The sequence below is a fragment of the Antedon mediterranea genome, chromosome 11 (genome assembly GCF_964355755.1).
Source record: "Antedon mediterranea chromosome 11, ecAntMedi1.1, whole genome shotgun sequence".
Lineage (NCBI taxonomy): Eukaryota > Metazoa > Echinodermata > Crinoidea > Comatulida > Antedonidae > Antedon > Antedon mediterranea.
In genome coordinates this window covers 18,717,933-18,734,824 of record NC_092680.1, presented here as the reverse complement: position 1 = coordinate 18,734,824, position 16,892 = coordinate 18,717,933, and the positions used below count along the sequence as shown (strand labels likewise).

General features: G+C 34.2%; 1 protein-coding gene across 11 annotated transcripts in view; it reads left to right on the top strand.

The window, feature by feature from the left end:
- Nucleotides 1–16,892, top strand: part of LOC140062983 (uncharacterized) — a 116,802-nt gene that overhangs the window by 27,017 nt on the left and 72,893 nt on the right. For 10 of the 11 annotated variants that reach the window (XM_072109407.1, XM_072109406.1, XM_072109405.1 and 7 more), the window contains 35 exons: nt 197–729; nt 931–1,097; nt 1,348–1,507; nt 1,627–1,831; nt 2,104–2,345; nt 2,489–2,722; nt 3,231–3,245; nt 4,133–4,279; nt 4,417–5,166; nt 5,378–5,492; nt 5,657–5,874; nt 6,178–6,495; nt 6,615–6,781; nt 7,293–7,452; nt 7,617–7,818; nt 8,029–8,261; nt 8,515–8,748; nt 8,968–9,114; nt 9,251–9,676; nt 9,949–10,269; nt 10,403–10,517; nt 10,670–10,887; nt 11,098–11,415; nt 11,586–11,752; nt 11,959–12,118; nt 12,231–12,435; nt 12,835–13,079; nt 13,404–13,637; nt 13,900–14,046; nt 14,277–14,699; nt 14,847–15,282; nt 15,394–15,611; nt 15,723–16,040; nt 16,242–16,408; nt 16,642–16,801. In XM_072109407.1, the coding sequence (XP_071965508.1) occupies nt 197–729; nt 931–1,097; nt 1,348–1,507; nt 1,627–1,831; nt 2,104–2,345; nt 2,489–2,722; nt 3,231–3,245; nt 4,133–4,279; nt 4,417–5,166; nt 5,378–5,492; nt 5,657–5,874; nt 6,178–6,495; nt 6,615–6,781; nt 7,293–7,452; nt 7,617–7,818; nt 8,029–8,261; nt 8,515–8,748; nt 8,968–9,114; nt 9,251–9,676; nt 9,949–10,269; nt 10,403–10,517; nt 10,670–10,887; nt 11,098–11,415; nt 11,586–11,752; nt 11,959–12,118; nt 12,231–12,435; nt 12,835–13,079; nt 13,404–13,637; nt 13,900–14,046; nt 14,277–14,699; nt 14,847–15,282; nt 15,394–15,611; nt 15,723–16,040; nt 16,242–16,408; nt 16,642–16,801 (8,525 nt within the window). The remainder of the gene's footprint in view (nt 1–196; nt 730–930; nt 1,098–1,347; nt 1,508–1,626; nt 1,832–2,103; nt 2,346–2,488; nt 2,723–3,230; nt 3,246–4,132; nt 4,280–4,416; nt 5,167–5,377; nt 5,493–5,656; nt 5,875–6,177; nt 6,496–6,614; nt 6,782–7,292; nt 7,453–7,616; nt 7,819–8,028; nt 8,262–8,514; nt 8,749–8,967; nt 9,115–9,250; nt 9,677–9,948; nt 10,270–10,402; nt 10,518–10,669; nt 10,888–11,097; nt 11,416–11,585; nt 11,753–11,958; nt 12,119–12,230; nt 12,436–12,834; nt 13,080–13,403; nt 13,638–13,899; nt 14,047–14,276; nt 14,700–14,846; nt 15,283–15,393; nt 15,612–15,722; nt 16,041–16,241; nt 16,409–16,641; nt 16,802–16,892) is intronic. The other variant, XM_072109401.1, reaches the window with a different exon arrangement.

Below are 16,892 nucleotides of genomic sequence, written 5' to 3'. Positions count from 1 at the left end.
TACATTTTTAGACAATTTTAAAAAGTATAACACATGTTAATATTTTAAAATAAAAAAGAGGTTTGTAACACACATGAAAAATAGTCAACAAACACTTTAAATTATATTTTAATAATTTCTTTTTGTTAAAGAAGCATTTTGTGTTATTACATTCATTACTAAACTCATTTTTTCTTATTCATTTTACATTCTTTAGATAACCTCTGCGAAAAGTATAATGACATTGGGTCAAAGGTAAATGACAGAAGTCACAAACTTCAGAAAGCAATGACCGACTTGACAAACACACAGGATACTTTAGACACTACCAGTGTTTGGTTGGATGATTTTGAAGTACGATTAATGCCATTGGATCAATCAAAGGTTGTGGTAAAACTTGAGCCAATCATGGAACAGCTTCAGCAAGTAAAGATGTTACAAGGTGAACTTCAATCACATGGACCAGTCATTGAGGCAATAACAAACAAAACTTCACAAATGCTTCAATCAAGCACACCAGCCATGGCCCACAAGCTGCGAGGGCGTATTGATGAGGTGGTTTCCCGCTACAAGAAGTACATATGTAGCTTAGAATATTATGCAGACGACCTCCAAAAGATGTTGTCAATGCTGTCTGGCCTGATGGAGAAGATTGACCAATTGGAAGAGTGGATGTTCCCGGTAATGAATGCTTTGGAATCACAAAATTTGAAGAAACAGGATATACAGGAAATAGAAGCAGTTTTACAGGTATTTGTTTATAATAGGTTTTGAAAGATTAACTAAGGTTTACAGTCATCCGATTTATGGTCTGTTTATTCTCCAATTTTAAGTCGCTTTTAAACTGTGTATAATCGGCAATATACTGCCAATATTTGGTTGTTATTGTAAAGCTTAATATTATTATGAGTGGAAGAACATATATGATCAAAATATTTATTATTTTTGTAGGAGGTTAATGAGGAAATAAAAGAGCATGCACCAGAGTATCGACAAATCAAGAAGCTCGCCGATGAACTCATTAATCATGTGAGGGCGCGTGACTCTGCTTTTGTTATTGACCTACTGAAAAATGTTGATCGAAATTGGCAGACGATGGAGGATGCATTGACAAGATTGTGAGTGAAGGATCTAATAAAAAGACACATTTAATGCTACTGCTCTTTATAGTATTGTCATTACCAGGACAAAGCCTGTCTAGATTTTAAAATCCCCTAATGTTTGAATAAAGTTTAAAAAAATCTTCCTATTGTTTGCAAGTGTTTAAAGATGACAGTCATACAAATTACCTTTTTTGGACTTGATGTGCATTATTATTTAACATTTACAGCATCAAATATTTTTAATAATATTTGATTTTCATTTTAGAACTGACTACCTAACTAAACGCAAGAATCTGACTGACAAGTACAAGAACGCTGTTCGTCTGGTTAGTATGTGGCATGATAGCACTCTGGCTAAAGTTGACCAGCTGCCTCATGTTGTCCGAGATCTTGAACAATTGAAGTCACAACTAGAACAAATGAAGGTAATGACTTAAGTAGCTTTAGTGTAGCAAATTGAAGACTTAAGGATTAAAATAAATTACTGCCGAGAATGTAATAGATGGACAAACATTTTATTTTTAACTTCATTTATTTTTTGAAGCCCATGCGAAAAGAGGTAGCAAGCTTCAAGCCAAAGTATGATGAGATATATGATATGGCAAAGACATTAGATAACCTCATACAAGCTACTGAGACAGTTGTTACCAATCGACGAAAATCAACTCATGTTGCTCTGAGGCCAGGAGACCATGGACCAATACAAAGACGAGTTGTTGATATTCAACAGACATTCCAAGTGTCTGAAGGTATGGACATTTAATAATAGTATCCATTTCTGACTCACTACTGTAATAAAAGCAAGAGTTGTGGTTTTTCAGAAAGAATTGGAAATGTTGGGCTGCTACACCCATAGTTTCCAAGGTTTAATAGACATATGTCCATAGCATTTGATTATAGTAAAACCCCTTCTTAACACTATTGAACACTTTGGTTGGATTCTGAAGTTTTCCCTTATAGATGTTCTACTGTACTTGACTGCGTTTGTTTGTTTAATAGTCTGGATATTGGGTCTTTACAGATACTGAACTGATGAATGATGTCAAGGTATTACGAAAACTTTATCAAGATCTTCTGGATCGAATCACAGAGCGTGAAGAGGTCATCCAGGATCTCATTCAGGTCTTGACATTGTACCAAGATTATCTGGGAGATCTCCAAGAACTCCTTGACTGGTCTCGACCAATCAAAGCCAAGTTTATGGAAGAGAAACAACCAATCACTGATGTTGTTACTCTAGAGAATGTCATTGCCGAACAAGAGGTATTTTTCTTTTAATCATACAATTGAACATTGAATACATAATAAAAAAAGTTCAGCCCTGTCTGTATTTCATCTTGTTTTTTAAACAGTTCAGTAAAACTCTCCATTATCATCTTTTAAATGTACTTCTTTCCATTTTCTAGGCACTGCACAATCAACTTCAGAGCAAAAGATCTGAGATTCTTGAAGTTCTTCAAAGCTGCGACCAATTCCTTCGCGACAACCGTAACAAGCTAACAGCTGAGCAGCAAGCAGAGATGCAAAAATGTCTGGATGAACTGAGGGAATACTATGAGAATATATTGGTGTTGTCCATGGATCATCTGAAGGGTTGGAAGACAATGTTGAAGAAATTGAACAAGGAACAAACAAACAAGGTTTGTAGTTTATAATATGTTGTTATTTTATACACATTCAACAGCAAGTAAAAATACACACCCTGTATTAGTGTACTAAGTACTAAGTACACTAATACAGGGTGTGCATTTTTAAGCTTTATATTTGTGAATAACAATCCCAAGAACTAGGTCAGGAATGGAACTTAGGATTGAAATGCAAGCACGTTACAGCTTCACTACAACCTAATTCTCCACCATATGTGCTCTATATGTATTGAATACAAGATCAGAGTTTAAAATTACTAAATATGAGTTTTTGTATGTTTTTTTATATTTATATGTTATTTGTTTTTATTTTCTTTTATTTCTTTATAGTTTTATTGCATCGTTATTAATCTGTACATTTTTTTACTACAGTTCCATTTTCTTGCTATTAACTCTGTATTAGTTTTTATTTATAATTGTATACACTATTAATGTGCTGGCCATCAAAGATAACTGTTCATATCATTTATTTATGTTACATTGTCCACCTTCCCTTTTACAGAGGCTGTTTCTACAAGTAAGTCTGTATATAAAACTAATACAATGGGTGTTATTTATTAACTTTTTGGCAACTTTTAAATTTGTTTAAAACACAACGCACATTTTGTATCCACTCAATATTACAATTTGAAAAAAGCCTAGGAGAGAGGATAATTTATTTATGTTTACAAAAATCAGTAGAACTGACAATATAAGATGCTTGATTCAACTGTGTGACTCACAAATTTAGGAGAATTTATATATTTAAAAATGGCTGGCTGATCCTACTGTGACCTAATCTTTGACATACATAATGTAGTAGGCAAACTGTTGTGCTACAATGAAATATGTATCAAATGAAATATATATCAAATAGATGTATCAAATGGTTATATACATAGATAACCCTTTTGGCTGTACATAATAAATGAATAACCTGCACGAGTTTGATTTGATTTTTGTCTTTATGCCCACGTTTATTAACTTTCTTTAATCTAATAATTTGTTGTATCCATCAAACTTAACAATTCAGGGTTTTTTATTTGTTGAGAATTATTTGTTTTAAAAGATATTTGAAGTGTTATCATTTTCAGATCCAAAAGGGCTTTATTTGTTAACCAGACTTGTTTATAATTTGCACGATTTTATTTATTTTCTGTTATTAATCTCTTTTTTAGATATTTTTGTTTTTATTCATTACTTATTAACATTAATTTTCTAATTTATATTTTCATTAATAAAAGCTTAAAACGAAGATAATCGGTGAAATTTCAAAATATTGTGATATTTAGAGCTCACAAGAACTTTCAACACAAAACAATAAACATATATTATTCTAGAAAATAAATAATTGGTATTTTAAAATGTAAATTATATTGTTTGTCTAAAAAGAGTAATATGTTTTTATACCTTTCTCTTACGAAGATGACATTAGAAAAAGAGACCCAGTCAACCACAAATGATCTGATGGCATTGCTGGATTGGATCAGTGGAAAGGAACAGGAGTTTGTTGGTCAACCACTGATGGAAGAGCAGGTTAATGACCTTACAAAACAGACTCAAGAACACAAGGTGGGTTTCTTAAAACTAAATATTTGGTGATGGATATCAATTGATCTACAATCAATATTATCAGTAATTTTCATTTGTATAAGGACAATTATAAGGAAAATCTCAAAAGAAATATCTATTCTACTCTATTTATTTAGGTTCATTATGATGATGTCTTGAGTCATCAGCAGCCTGTCTTGCTCTGTGCTCACAACACTGCTCAGTTCCTAGATACAAACAAAGAACGTCTTCCAGAAGAAATTCAGGGAAAACTCTCGGATGGTCGGATTGCTATGTGTGACCGTTACAATTCCTTAACTGTTGAATCAGAACTGCGTATGAAAATAAAAATAGCAGCTTTGGAAGAGCTAACCAACTTGGAACCTGAGCTTGAATCTTTTGAAAAGTGGCTGACTGAATCAGAGGATACCATGCAAACATTTCTTGAACAGGTTGGCTCTGATACAGAGACACTACGAAAAAAGGTTCGCAAACTGAAATCATTTAATGAAGATGTCTTTGGCCATAAAGGTGATCTCAGAATCTTAAACATATCGGGACAAAAGTTTCACAAAGCAAGTGAAGATTACAAAATGACTCTTGCAGAATTCCGCTCTAAAGTACTGCCACGATTGAGTAAAAGGTCCAGTTATCATGAGCCATTCAAAGCAAGTGTACTGTTAGAGAAGCTTAATGAACTGAACTCTCGATATGATCAGTTGAGTGGAACTTGCAGCAGTCACTTCAACAGCCTTAGTGATCTTCTACACCTACTGCAGAAGTACAAAGATGCAGTGGAAAATGTCATGACCTGGTTGCAGTCCGCTTATGAGGTTCTTGAAAGAATACTTAAGGAATCTATAGGAGTTGATGCCTTCTTTGTTCAGAAGCAGATAGATCGATTGACTGTAAGTGATCTTTATTCATTTAAAATTTAACGAATTATTGCTACATTACACTGTATTCATTTTAAATTTCTAATCTGCCTATTAACTGTATACAGCGTAACATGAGAAAAAACAAAGCATAGTTCATAGATGATTATCTAAAATGCACTTGTTAAAATAAAAAATAGCTAAATCGACTTGTGTTTGTAATGAATTTTATTTTGATTTTTAGTCTTTCCATGAAAATGTTGTCAGTCATGCCAAAGATGTTCAGCGTGTGAAAGATGCCGGGAAGGATCTTTGTGATGGTCACCCAGAATTTCGCACTGATGTAGACAAGACTATTGGTTAGCTTTATTTTATACTTTGTATTTTAAAAGTTTGGTACTATATTATAAAGTTTGGCTTGATATTAGTATGACCTAGAATTTAGACAATCTTTGTGTTATGTATGAATTTGAGTGATAATTTTACATAGTTATAACTATTAAATTAACGTTTATTAAATTAGATACAGTTGAGGAAAAATACAATGGACTTCTGGGTGAGATTGCAGATCGTTCTGACATACTTAACCGCCAGCTGATTGAAATTGCTGGCATGAACGAAGGTCTTGACAGAATTATTAACTGGTTGGACACAACAGAGAAAAAAGTGCAACGATTGGAGACTGGTACCGTGATTGTTGCACGAAAGGAACCACTAATGGAGAGTGTCAATGAGCAACAGGTTGGTTTGAATTTGAATTGAGTTTCAAATCAGATTAAATAACTGTTTTGTAAAGCTTAGTTCTCATAAGCGCAATACAAAACAACATAAAACCCCTGGAGGTTGACCGATTGCACATTATGTTCTAGTGGAAACCGGCTTTAGAGACAATACAGCAATACAATGTAATTACCAGGGTATAACATTTTTTCCCCTTAAAAATGTATTATTCCCAAATGTTCAAATTAAGATTAATTGAATTTGTAAACCAATGACAATTGTGGTGTGATGTTATTCTTAATATAATCTTTAATTTGAAATAAGGTTGTCCATGGCAGCCTGGAAGGGTATGCTCCAAGTATCGACACCATCAACAAAACCACAACAGAGTTCATGCAGAGCTGTGAGCCAGAAGTAGCTGCTACACTGTCAAAGAAACTTGATGCCATCAACACAAAATACACTGACTTAAAGGACACATCACAGACTATTGGTGATTCATGGCAGTCTCTACTGGATGGGCTTCAAGACTTCGATAAGGAAGTAGAAAAATTAGAAGACTGGGTTCTACCAACTGTTGATATTTTAGAATCAAAAGAATTTATGAAGAAAGAAGTGCCTGATATACACCAACAGCTCCAGGTGTGTATTTCCAAATTCATTAAGGACAGATACCAGATTTCCACCTTGGGGCATGCAAATTTTGGTATTCTATTTTTAAAACTCATCCAATCAATCTCATTTTTTCCCACTTATTGTAGGAAATTACTCGCAATAAAATAGAGAACCAAAACAGAATTGAGAAGATACATAAGATTGGAGAAGAGATCATCAAGAATGGAGTGGCTAAAGACTTCTCTTATGTGACTGCAGTAACCAACAACATGGATAGCAACTGGAGAACCTTAGAAGAGGTGTTAGACACAAGGTACCGTACAGCATAAAACATTGTTCAGTATTTAAATTTCTTAAAAAATTAAAATGTCAAAGCTATAGTAATAAAGGAATAGAAAGATTATATAACAAAGTGGATAAACGCATTTATTTGTGAAAAATGTTGCTCAAATGCCTAGTTTCAAATTTTTTTTTGCAACAGTATTTATTTTTAATTACTTTTTTAAAGTGTCGTGTGTATGTTTTTGTCCTGTAAGAAAATCACAAATATACCTTATTATCATACTGAAGTGAATATGAAACTTAATTTGTGAGCTTATATCTAGTAATGCAATTGAACATAACTTGACTTGACTTATGGCGAGTGGAGTCCTCAAACCACCATGGCCCTCCAAAGTTTCTTGTCTGTCATAGCTGTTTCCACTTCTGCTCCCTCCAAGCCAGTATCCATCCTTAGAACGTCTGTATACGAACATAAAGTAGACTTATACATATGCCAGATTTGCATGCTTCGTATACGAGATGTGTTATTTATTTTGTTGCAGAAATGCGCAATATGTTGACCTTGAGAAAATGAAGACTAAACACGAGGCTAAGGTCGAAGATGTTTCAAAATGGCTAGGCACAACTGAACGTCGTTTTGATCAGTTACCAGCCATCACTCATGATTCCAGAGCTCTTCAACATCAATTATCTACGATCAAAGTAAGTCAGTTAAAAACATTGTATATATTAATGTTGAAAACTTTATAAGCTTCGTGTCTGGAGCCAGAATTGAATTACTACAGCACCATCATACTGTAACTAATGGGTAGTAGAAATAAATAATAATTTAACTACTTTTACTGAAATGCTCTTACTATTAATAGCCACTAAATAAAGAAGTTATTGACTACAAGCCAAATGTGGATAATGTTGTTAGCACAGCGCAGAGCTACGGACGATTCTTAAAGACTCTTGACAAACCTCTGTCATCAAGACCATGTCAGAGGTCGGTGTTCATTGAACATGGACATTTATCAGAGGAAAAAGCAAAGCAGTCTGTATTGGATCACAGTTTCATTGAAGAAGGTATTACATTACATTTCAATTAAATTGGATTTCAGCATCATCCATTATGAGTTTCTGATCTTTGTATAATAAAGATATCTATAAATCTTTCTAAATCTGCCTTCACAGCCCTTTCCCCCTTACCAAATTATCTTTATTTGCATGTTGCGTATTTTCGGTAATTAACTGGTAATGGTATAAATGTTGTCCTTAATTTTTTTCCCCCAACAGGTGATCCAGAAGTGTTGATAGAGGCAGAAAATCTAAATGAACGTTATGATGCCCTTCTCAAGAATTTTACCTTCCGTATTGAGGATCTTGAAATGCTTCAACAATATGTGGAGACAACTACTACTGGCAAAGACCTCTTAAATTGGATAAATGTCAGTTATGCCAAAGTTGAAGAGGAAATACCAGTTAGCAATGATGTTGACTCATTGGTTGCAGAGATTGCCACATTTAAGGTACAGCTATTGAATAGAAAGACTGTGATTGGAATGTTGATCTACTGATATTCACTAGAACCCCTCTTTTGGACAACCCTATTCCTTTATAGTGATTCTTCTGTAAACAATACAATATACTTGGTATTCATCATTTGTTAATCTGAGGGAAAATAAATTAATTTTACTAAAATTCATATATTCATGTATCTAACTTTATCAACAGTTTTTTATATTATATTTCTTATGTATCTAAACAAAATTTTATTTTTAGATCATCTGTGATGATATTGTTGCTCACAATGGACCAATTTCTAAAGAAATTCACTCGTTGGAGAATCTAGAAAAGGTCTATGGAGAACGCTTAACACCAAAACTGAGATCAGATCTCCAACAGTTAATAGCAGATTTAAAGAATGGCTATGCAGATGTTGTTGACAAATCAAAACGGACATTTACTGCTGAAGAAGTAAGACTCGGTCAGCTGGAAACGGAGCAGAAGGAAATGGTAACTAGTATTTTTAATTAAATTAAATAGAGGATATTATAGCTCATCATATTTTATAAACAAATCAAATATTTTCTTCTGTGATGCATTTGGCCTATGGATAGTCTAATCCTTTGCATCTGTGTTGGTGGTAGAGTATAATAAGTTTAAGCATACTTTAGGAAACATAAATTCAGGTAGATATTTCTGTTGCAACAATATCTTCTTTTCTTTCATCAGATGTCTCTTGATGAACGTTGCAAACAAAGCCATGCTTCTATGGTGGATCTTCTAGATTGGGTTTCTAAGATCGAAAATGCACTCGCTAATGAGCAACCACAAAGAGAAAAGGCTGCAGAATTGGATGAACAGATAAAGGAACATGCAGTAAGTGTACACTTTTTGTCTAAAGTAAAGGAATTAGTTTTGTTTGTAGAATGAATTAAAATTATAAATAGATAGATATTGTCATCCATTCAGGTACAGTAGTATTAGTATAGAATGATAAATCTATTTTTTGTAGGCAATCCATGCCGACATTCAAGCTCATCATGAACCATTGATCCATGCAGTGCAGACAACTGAACAACTACTTGACCAGTACTCTCAGCAGATTCCAAGCTCGGAGAAGACAAAGTTACAAGAGATCCAGACTAACCTACGAAATAGATACCATCGTGTCAGCACAGAGTCCCTTAACCGACAAAATAAGCTCATGTTTGCAGATGATGACTTGAAGAAGTTTGATGAAGAGAGTGCAGATTTTGAGACATGGCTGAGCTCAACAGAAGAAAAACAAACTGAAGCTCAGAAATTGATAGAAAAAGAGGTTGAGCCAATCAAAAAGCAAATTGATCAGCAGAAGACACTTGTAGAAGATGTTAAAGATCAAAAAGGAGAACTTAAATTTATTAACATTACTGGACAGAAACTGGTTGCAATATCAAAGGTAATTTTAAAATTTAATTAAACAAGCTATAACCCACCTTGCCCTCAGCCATTAATGAAATTGATATCTTAAATCAGAAGTGTGTAATGTTCAGTGCACCTTAACTCTACTCAGAGCAGTATAGTACGTTTACCTCCAACTGGTGCCAGTTGGTTCTTAGAGGCAATCTTGGAAAAAAATATGCTGGATCTGAAGTCTGATCATCTACTTGTCAATACATGAATGTGGAAAATAAGCTTATTTTGTTTCTCTAATTATTCAATTTTTCATAGGAATATCGCAAGGAATTGGCAGATTTCCGTACTGAATCAATGTCCAATGACTTCAATCAAAAATTCCAAGAAGACCCTCAAAGTACCTTGGTGACCAGCACTATGCAAAACCTTAACACTCGCTACCAGTCACTGAAGTCCAACGCTATCCAGTTCAACATCAAGCTTAATGATGTATTGGATAAGCTGCAAAACTACAGAAATAAGAAGAGGTCGGTTGATCATTGGTTGACAGAATCTGAGGGAACACTTCAGAAGATCTTGAATGAAGCAGTTGGAGCTGAACCAAGCCAAGTTAATAAACAGATTGATCAAATAAAGGTATAGATTCATAATGAAATTATCCATATGTATGTATGAAACGTCATAATTAACCCCACTTAGAACAAATTATAGGATCTTCTGCAATACATAGGGTACAGTTTCACTCTACAACCCACTTTGTTCTCCTTAGAACTTTCTGGATACTGTTGTGCTGTATGCTGTTGACATGGAGCGATTGAAATATGCTTGTCAGGAGCTTATAACTGCACACCTAGACTTGAGAGCAAATACAAACACAGAATTAGGTAAGATGATTATTTTCTTCTATTTTTCTTGTTTCGTATTGATAGCTGGCAATCAGTCAATCTTGATATGATTTTCCATTATTCAACAAAACCAAAATTGGAACATATCTGAATTTAGATTTAATCATACAATTATTTACTAATGTCAACAGATGAAGCAGAAGACCGCTATCAGAAATTACAAGCTTCCCTGAATGACCGCTTGAAGACCCTTCAGAAAGCATCAGTAGAGGTTGGTACAATACAAGACGGTCTTGACAATCTGGTGAAGTGGCTGGACGATGCTGATCGACGAGTGCAGTACATGGACAAAGGAACAATCATTAAGCTCAAAAAAGATCCATTGATTGAAAACCAACAACAATGCAAGGTATGTATAAAAAAAAATATAGAGCTTAAAATTTAACATTAATTATTAATTTTATATGTATTAGGTAGAAATTTAAGGGACATAAGTGTTTTCGTCTCAAGAATGGTCAGATAATTATTATAATGCCTAATAGTAGTTCCTATAATATAAGCAAACAATGCTGTTATATTTGTTTTTAAAAATTAAGGTGCATTTTTCATGCTCTTTCAGGTTCTCCAATCTGATATTGAAAGCCAGCGACCAATCCTTGAAGCTATTACCAAGTCAGCAGTTCAACTAACAGAATCTAGTGATCCAGTTTCAGCTGATTTGATCAGGTCGAAATTGGAGAAAGTAAATGAAAGATTTAATGTAGTGGAGAATTCAACACAGAAACATGGCATGGATCTCTTTAACCTCACAGAAAATCTAAAAGAGTTTGAACGTGTTGTGGAAGAGGTAGAAGACTGGGAACTGCCTGTTCTTCAGAATTTAGAGTCGAAGACTTTTATGGCTTCAAATCTTCCAGATATCCGAGATCAGCTATCGGTCAGTTATCAAAACATTTTAATTTTTTATGTTCAAGTACTCAAGTATACTTATTTTTACTAATTTGTTAATTTACTATGAATATAAATGAGAAATTTTGTTAATAAAATTAGTATTAAATTGAGCTTATTTACTATTTGAAATAAATAAATGTTTATATTATATATCAGGATATAAAGAGACAAAGAGATGCCAACAAACCAAAGATTAGTCAAATTCACCAGCTCGGGAGCGAGATGATGCATCATCCTAAGTCATGTGATACATCCTACATTAGCAGCGCCCTCCAAAACGTTGATGACAACTGGAACAGTTTAAACACCGCTATTGATAAAAGGTTTGTATTTATGATATTCCTTTTTGTGGGGCTAATGTCAATAGTTTATGTAGTGTATGCATTTGTGTCATTAGAGAAAATAGTTCTTTTTTAAGTTTAAAAGGTGAATGCCAAGGGAGTAAACTATGTGTAGGAGTTTCTTGAAATAATAAGCATGTGTAATATAATCTTTTTCTATATAAACAAATGATATTTTCATTAAATAGGAGTAAGCAGCTTGAAGATCGTGAAACAGCAACTAAACAATACGATGCAACTCGTGATGATGTCAACTTCTGGCTTGAGAACGTTGAAAGACAGGTTTCACAACTGCAGCCTGTAGCTGAGGAGTGTAGTGCCTTGAAGATGCAGATTACACAGACTGAGGTATGTATACAACCACAGAAATCCAGATTTACATAGACTGTGTAACTATAAAATAGACTATTATCACCATGTCATTGTTGATACATTTATTTGTTTTGCTTCTATTTAATAGCCATTGCTTAGTGAAGTTACTGAACACAAACCACAAGTGATGGAGGTTACCAGGCTAGGCTCGCATCTTGACAATGTGATCAAGGAGACAGAAGTTCCTCTTCCTGCTACAACTCACAGTCGATCTACCAGACTTGACACTGAAAAATTGTTAAAGAGACACAGTATTATGGGCATAGAAGACATGGATTCATTCTTTGCTGATGGTAACTTTTTTTTTTTTAATTCACAGAACTGAACCATTATTGTATCAAGCATAGCTCTACAAGTTCCATAGTGTTTCTGGTAAAATTTGAACTAATACCATAAATAGCACTACAGATTTTCCATACCTGCCCTCAGAATTATAGATTAACAGGGCAATGCATTAAGCCTAGTGTTACTTCATCATTTTGGTTGAGATTACTATCCAATCAAGCCTGAACATAAGTATAAAAGTACAGTATCAGTGTTCTAATGGTAGGGTACTTGCAATTTTAGTCTGGGTTGTTGGATGTTGCAACTCGGGTTTTCTTTCTGTATATACTGTTATTTATCTTCTGTTTATAAAAATCAATAATATTGATCTTATTGAAACCAACTGAAAATATATTTCTGAATTTTAGAAACACCAATGGATGAGTCTGTAATCCGATGTGAGGTTGATGATATTAATGAACGTTACAACGATGTCCTTAACAATCTGAAATCACGATCAGACCAACTGAATCTTACAAATGACTACTTTGGTATTCTTGGCAACTTGGTGGAGACTAAAGATGTTGTTGCAGCTGCTGACAATCAGGTGAAGGAGAAGATACCCTCAAGTACAGATACAAAGATTCTTGCAAGAGAACTTGAAGAGTTCAAGGTATGTTTTATGTTAAGTGATTTAAAAATGGAAATAAATGTCGCCTATAAATGTGTTGCATTTATGGAAAAAGGATGTTTTGAGTGTCTTTTGAACATAAAAATAGAGAATAAGTATATGTAACATAATAATGCATGAAGATGTTTTCAAAAGGAAATAATGTATGATTGAGAAGGTCTTGACATCTTCTGGAGAATGGTAGACAAGAGATGAGTCAAGTGACACGGTCTAAGGCTATTGGTCATCACAAGTCAATAGACGGGCAAGAATATTTCTACTTATACATTATTTATTTTAATCACATTTTCGTTTTATTTTTTATAGGCTGTACAGTTCGATGTCCAACAGCAAAAAGCTAAGGTTCAGGATACCATTAGTGATGGAGAAGCTTTTGTGAAAGTCAACAAGACTAGACTGGAACCTGAAAAAACACAAAATCTACAGAGCCTAATCAATGACCTTCGTAGTGGAACAGATCTGATTCTTGTGGAAACAGAACGTGTGTGTTATACCACTCAAAATACACTTCAGTCATTGAATGCCCAAAATGAGAGGAAGGTAAACAACATTTATTTCAGTAGCACCACATATAATACAACAAAATAAATATTAACCCTCTTCTGAAGAAACTAAATTCTTTTAGGATGTACTGAAAGTTTTCAGCATTACATGCAATAATAATTTACAGTTCCATTAATGTTGTCGATACCTGGAGGGAGTTTTTCAAGGATTTTCGATTAATCAATAATCGTTAAAACAATACTACTAAAATAGGGTTATTTTCAATATATTGCATGATATTTTAATCTTCTCGTTGCAGTCAAAACTAGATCAAGAGTTTAGCAGTGATGTAAAAGCATTGGATGACATGCTTGAATGGATTCAACAGACGGAGGAGACTCTAGGATCACAACAACCAATGCCAGAGAAAAGCGACGTCTTCACCCATCAATATGAAGAGCATAAGGTGCATACAGTTTTTACTAGTGGATAAGTTTGGTTTTGATGTTGGGGTTTTCCAAGCCATATGCTGTTGTCATGTTGTAGAGTAGTGAAGTGGCTAGCACAGGTGTTTGATAAGAATTTTAAGGTTTATGATCAATTATCAGGCACCATTTATTTGGTAATAGAATGTTGTTTACTATTGTAAGTTATCCACTATACACTAAGTATTTCATTTTTTTCCTGTTTTGATAGGTGCTTATAAAAGACATACAAGAACATAATGAACCTGTACAGCATGTTATCCAAGAAGCTCAGCATCTTCTAAAATCTGAGGAGGAACTAGATGAAACACAAAAACAACAGCTTCTATCCAACATTGAGCAGGTTCGCTCTCGTTATGACACCATTGCTAAACAAGGCAGTGAACGACAGACACGGTTATCATTTGGACTTGATGATCTTTTTAAATTAGAAGAGGACATTAAAGAGTTCTCTGAATGGGTTGGAGATGCAGAGGTGAAGTCTGAAACTGCCAAAAAGAGTGTAAGTAATGAGCTTGAGACATTGAAGAAGCAATCCGAAGAACACATTCCATTTGCTGATGATGTTGTGACTCATTCTGCTCACTTGAAATATATGAATAAGGCAACACAAAGATATTTGGAAAATACAAATGTAAGTATTTATTGTACGTCATTGTCTTAATTTGTTGTCCTCATTCAAAAGAGGCGGTAGGATTTCTAGGACTAGCGATATTGTTTCTAAATTCAACCAAAAATGTTATAATATATCATATTTTAATCTTTTACATTTGTTTTTTAGGCATACCAGGAATATCTGAGTGAATTCAGGTCAAATGTTCTGCCAAAACAAGCACAGCGTACCTTTGAAGAGACACCAGAAACCAACCATTTGCGACAAACAATAAGCACCTTGAATGACCGACATGAAGCTTTGAAGGTTGAAACTCTGAACCATAGTAGATATCTTAATAGTCTGATGCAACATCACCAGCGCTATGTTGACAGAGTGGAGTCATCTGAAAGGTGGTTAGAAGAAGCAGAAAAGGAGTTGATAGAATTGAAAAAGGAATCATTTTCAGCACAGGCAGAGGAAATACACAGGCAACTTGAAAGGATCAATAGCTTCAAGAGAGAAGTTGCCACCCATAGGACTGATGTTGAGATGACAAAATCTGCTGGGCTGAACTTGATAGAAGCTCAAGAAGGTGCTAGAATACAAGTAGAAGGCACAACTGGTATGAAAACCTTCTCGATTTCTTGAGTGCTGCTTTTGTTGTGATTCTCGACTATTATTTATGATATTCTACTTGCCACTAGGTATGACCTAATTATTCTTTCTACTTTAGATGAAATATTAAGACGATATCAAGCTCTTGAGGTTACAAGTGGTGAACGTTACGAAGGCCTACAAAAAGCTCTATCAGAGTCTCAAGGATTGATGGCCAATTTGGATATGCTTCTGAAATGGCTTGATGAAGCTGAGGAACACCAGCATAAACTGGAAAGAGGAACTGTAGTTGTTTTGAAGACAGAAGCAGTGATGGACCAGATTGATCTTAATAATGTAAGAATGAACTGACTTGCCTACATGAAAAATACTTGTTATGTTAAACTCCCTATTTTTATAAATTCTATAGAGAAGATTTTAATGCAGCAATTTTTCCATTTACTACAGATTTTAGATGATGATATTACTGGTCACAGAGCTCCAGTTGAGACTGTAAATGCAGAAGCTGCAAAGATCTTACAGAGTTCACCGAACAAGGAATCAACAACTGTACAAGAAAAGCTAAACCGAGTCAACAAACGTTACAACAATTTACAGGTTTCTACAAGAAAACATGGTGATGATCTTGAACATCTCAAGACAGAACTTGTCAATCTGGAGAAGATGGTTGATCGTCTTGAAGACAATATCCTGCCAAATCTAGAGACACTTGAGAGTGAAACTTTTATGGTACAAGAGACTAATGAAATTGTCAACAGGTTGAAGGTAAGACTTAGTGCCTGCAACCCCAGCTATCACAAGATCATTGGTGTAATCCAGTGGCTGCAGTTCCTTAAAGTGGTCCACTTTTTTTTGGTAGCAGGACATTATACTATCACCCCAAAGTGTGGATGTATCTCAATGCTACATTGTACATCTAAATATTATTCACATGTTTTATAAACTTGTAACTGACTTATTTTGAAGGATCTGGGATCTCAACAGACTGCTTTTGAGGCGGATTTAAAGACCATCCAACAACTCGGTAATGAACTCATCAAGAATCCAAAATCTAATGATGCATCATATGTTTCCAGTGTATTGAATAATGTGGAAGAAAACTTTCAATCCTATGAGAGCATGCTCAATCTTAGGTTGGTTAATAGTTGTTTACATAGAACAAACATCTGAACACATTTTTTGTATCTGATAAAATTTCACAACTCATAAGCACCTGTATAATATGTTGGGGGTAACATAGGTTTTGGAATAAAGATTTAAATAAATTGAACTCTAAAACAAATATACAATAATAAAATCATGTAATAAAAAAGTTTTTTTAGATTGTCATAATCACCAATATCAATTTAAAAATGTTTTCATATAGGAAGAAGCAGTTAGCTCTTCTCAACCAAGCTGAGGATAAGTACCACACTGGAAACCAGGACACTGGTATCTGGCTTACAACTATGGAACGCAAATTGAGCCAATTGCAACCTATCTCTTTAGATTTGAGAACACTAAACAGACAAGACAAAGAACTTGAGGTATAAGCATTTTTGTAAATATTTTATTTAACAACTCTTTTGTCAAATGAAACCATACACCTGGTGGCATTTACTCATGCCATTTTTGCAT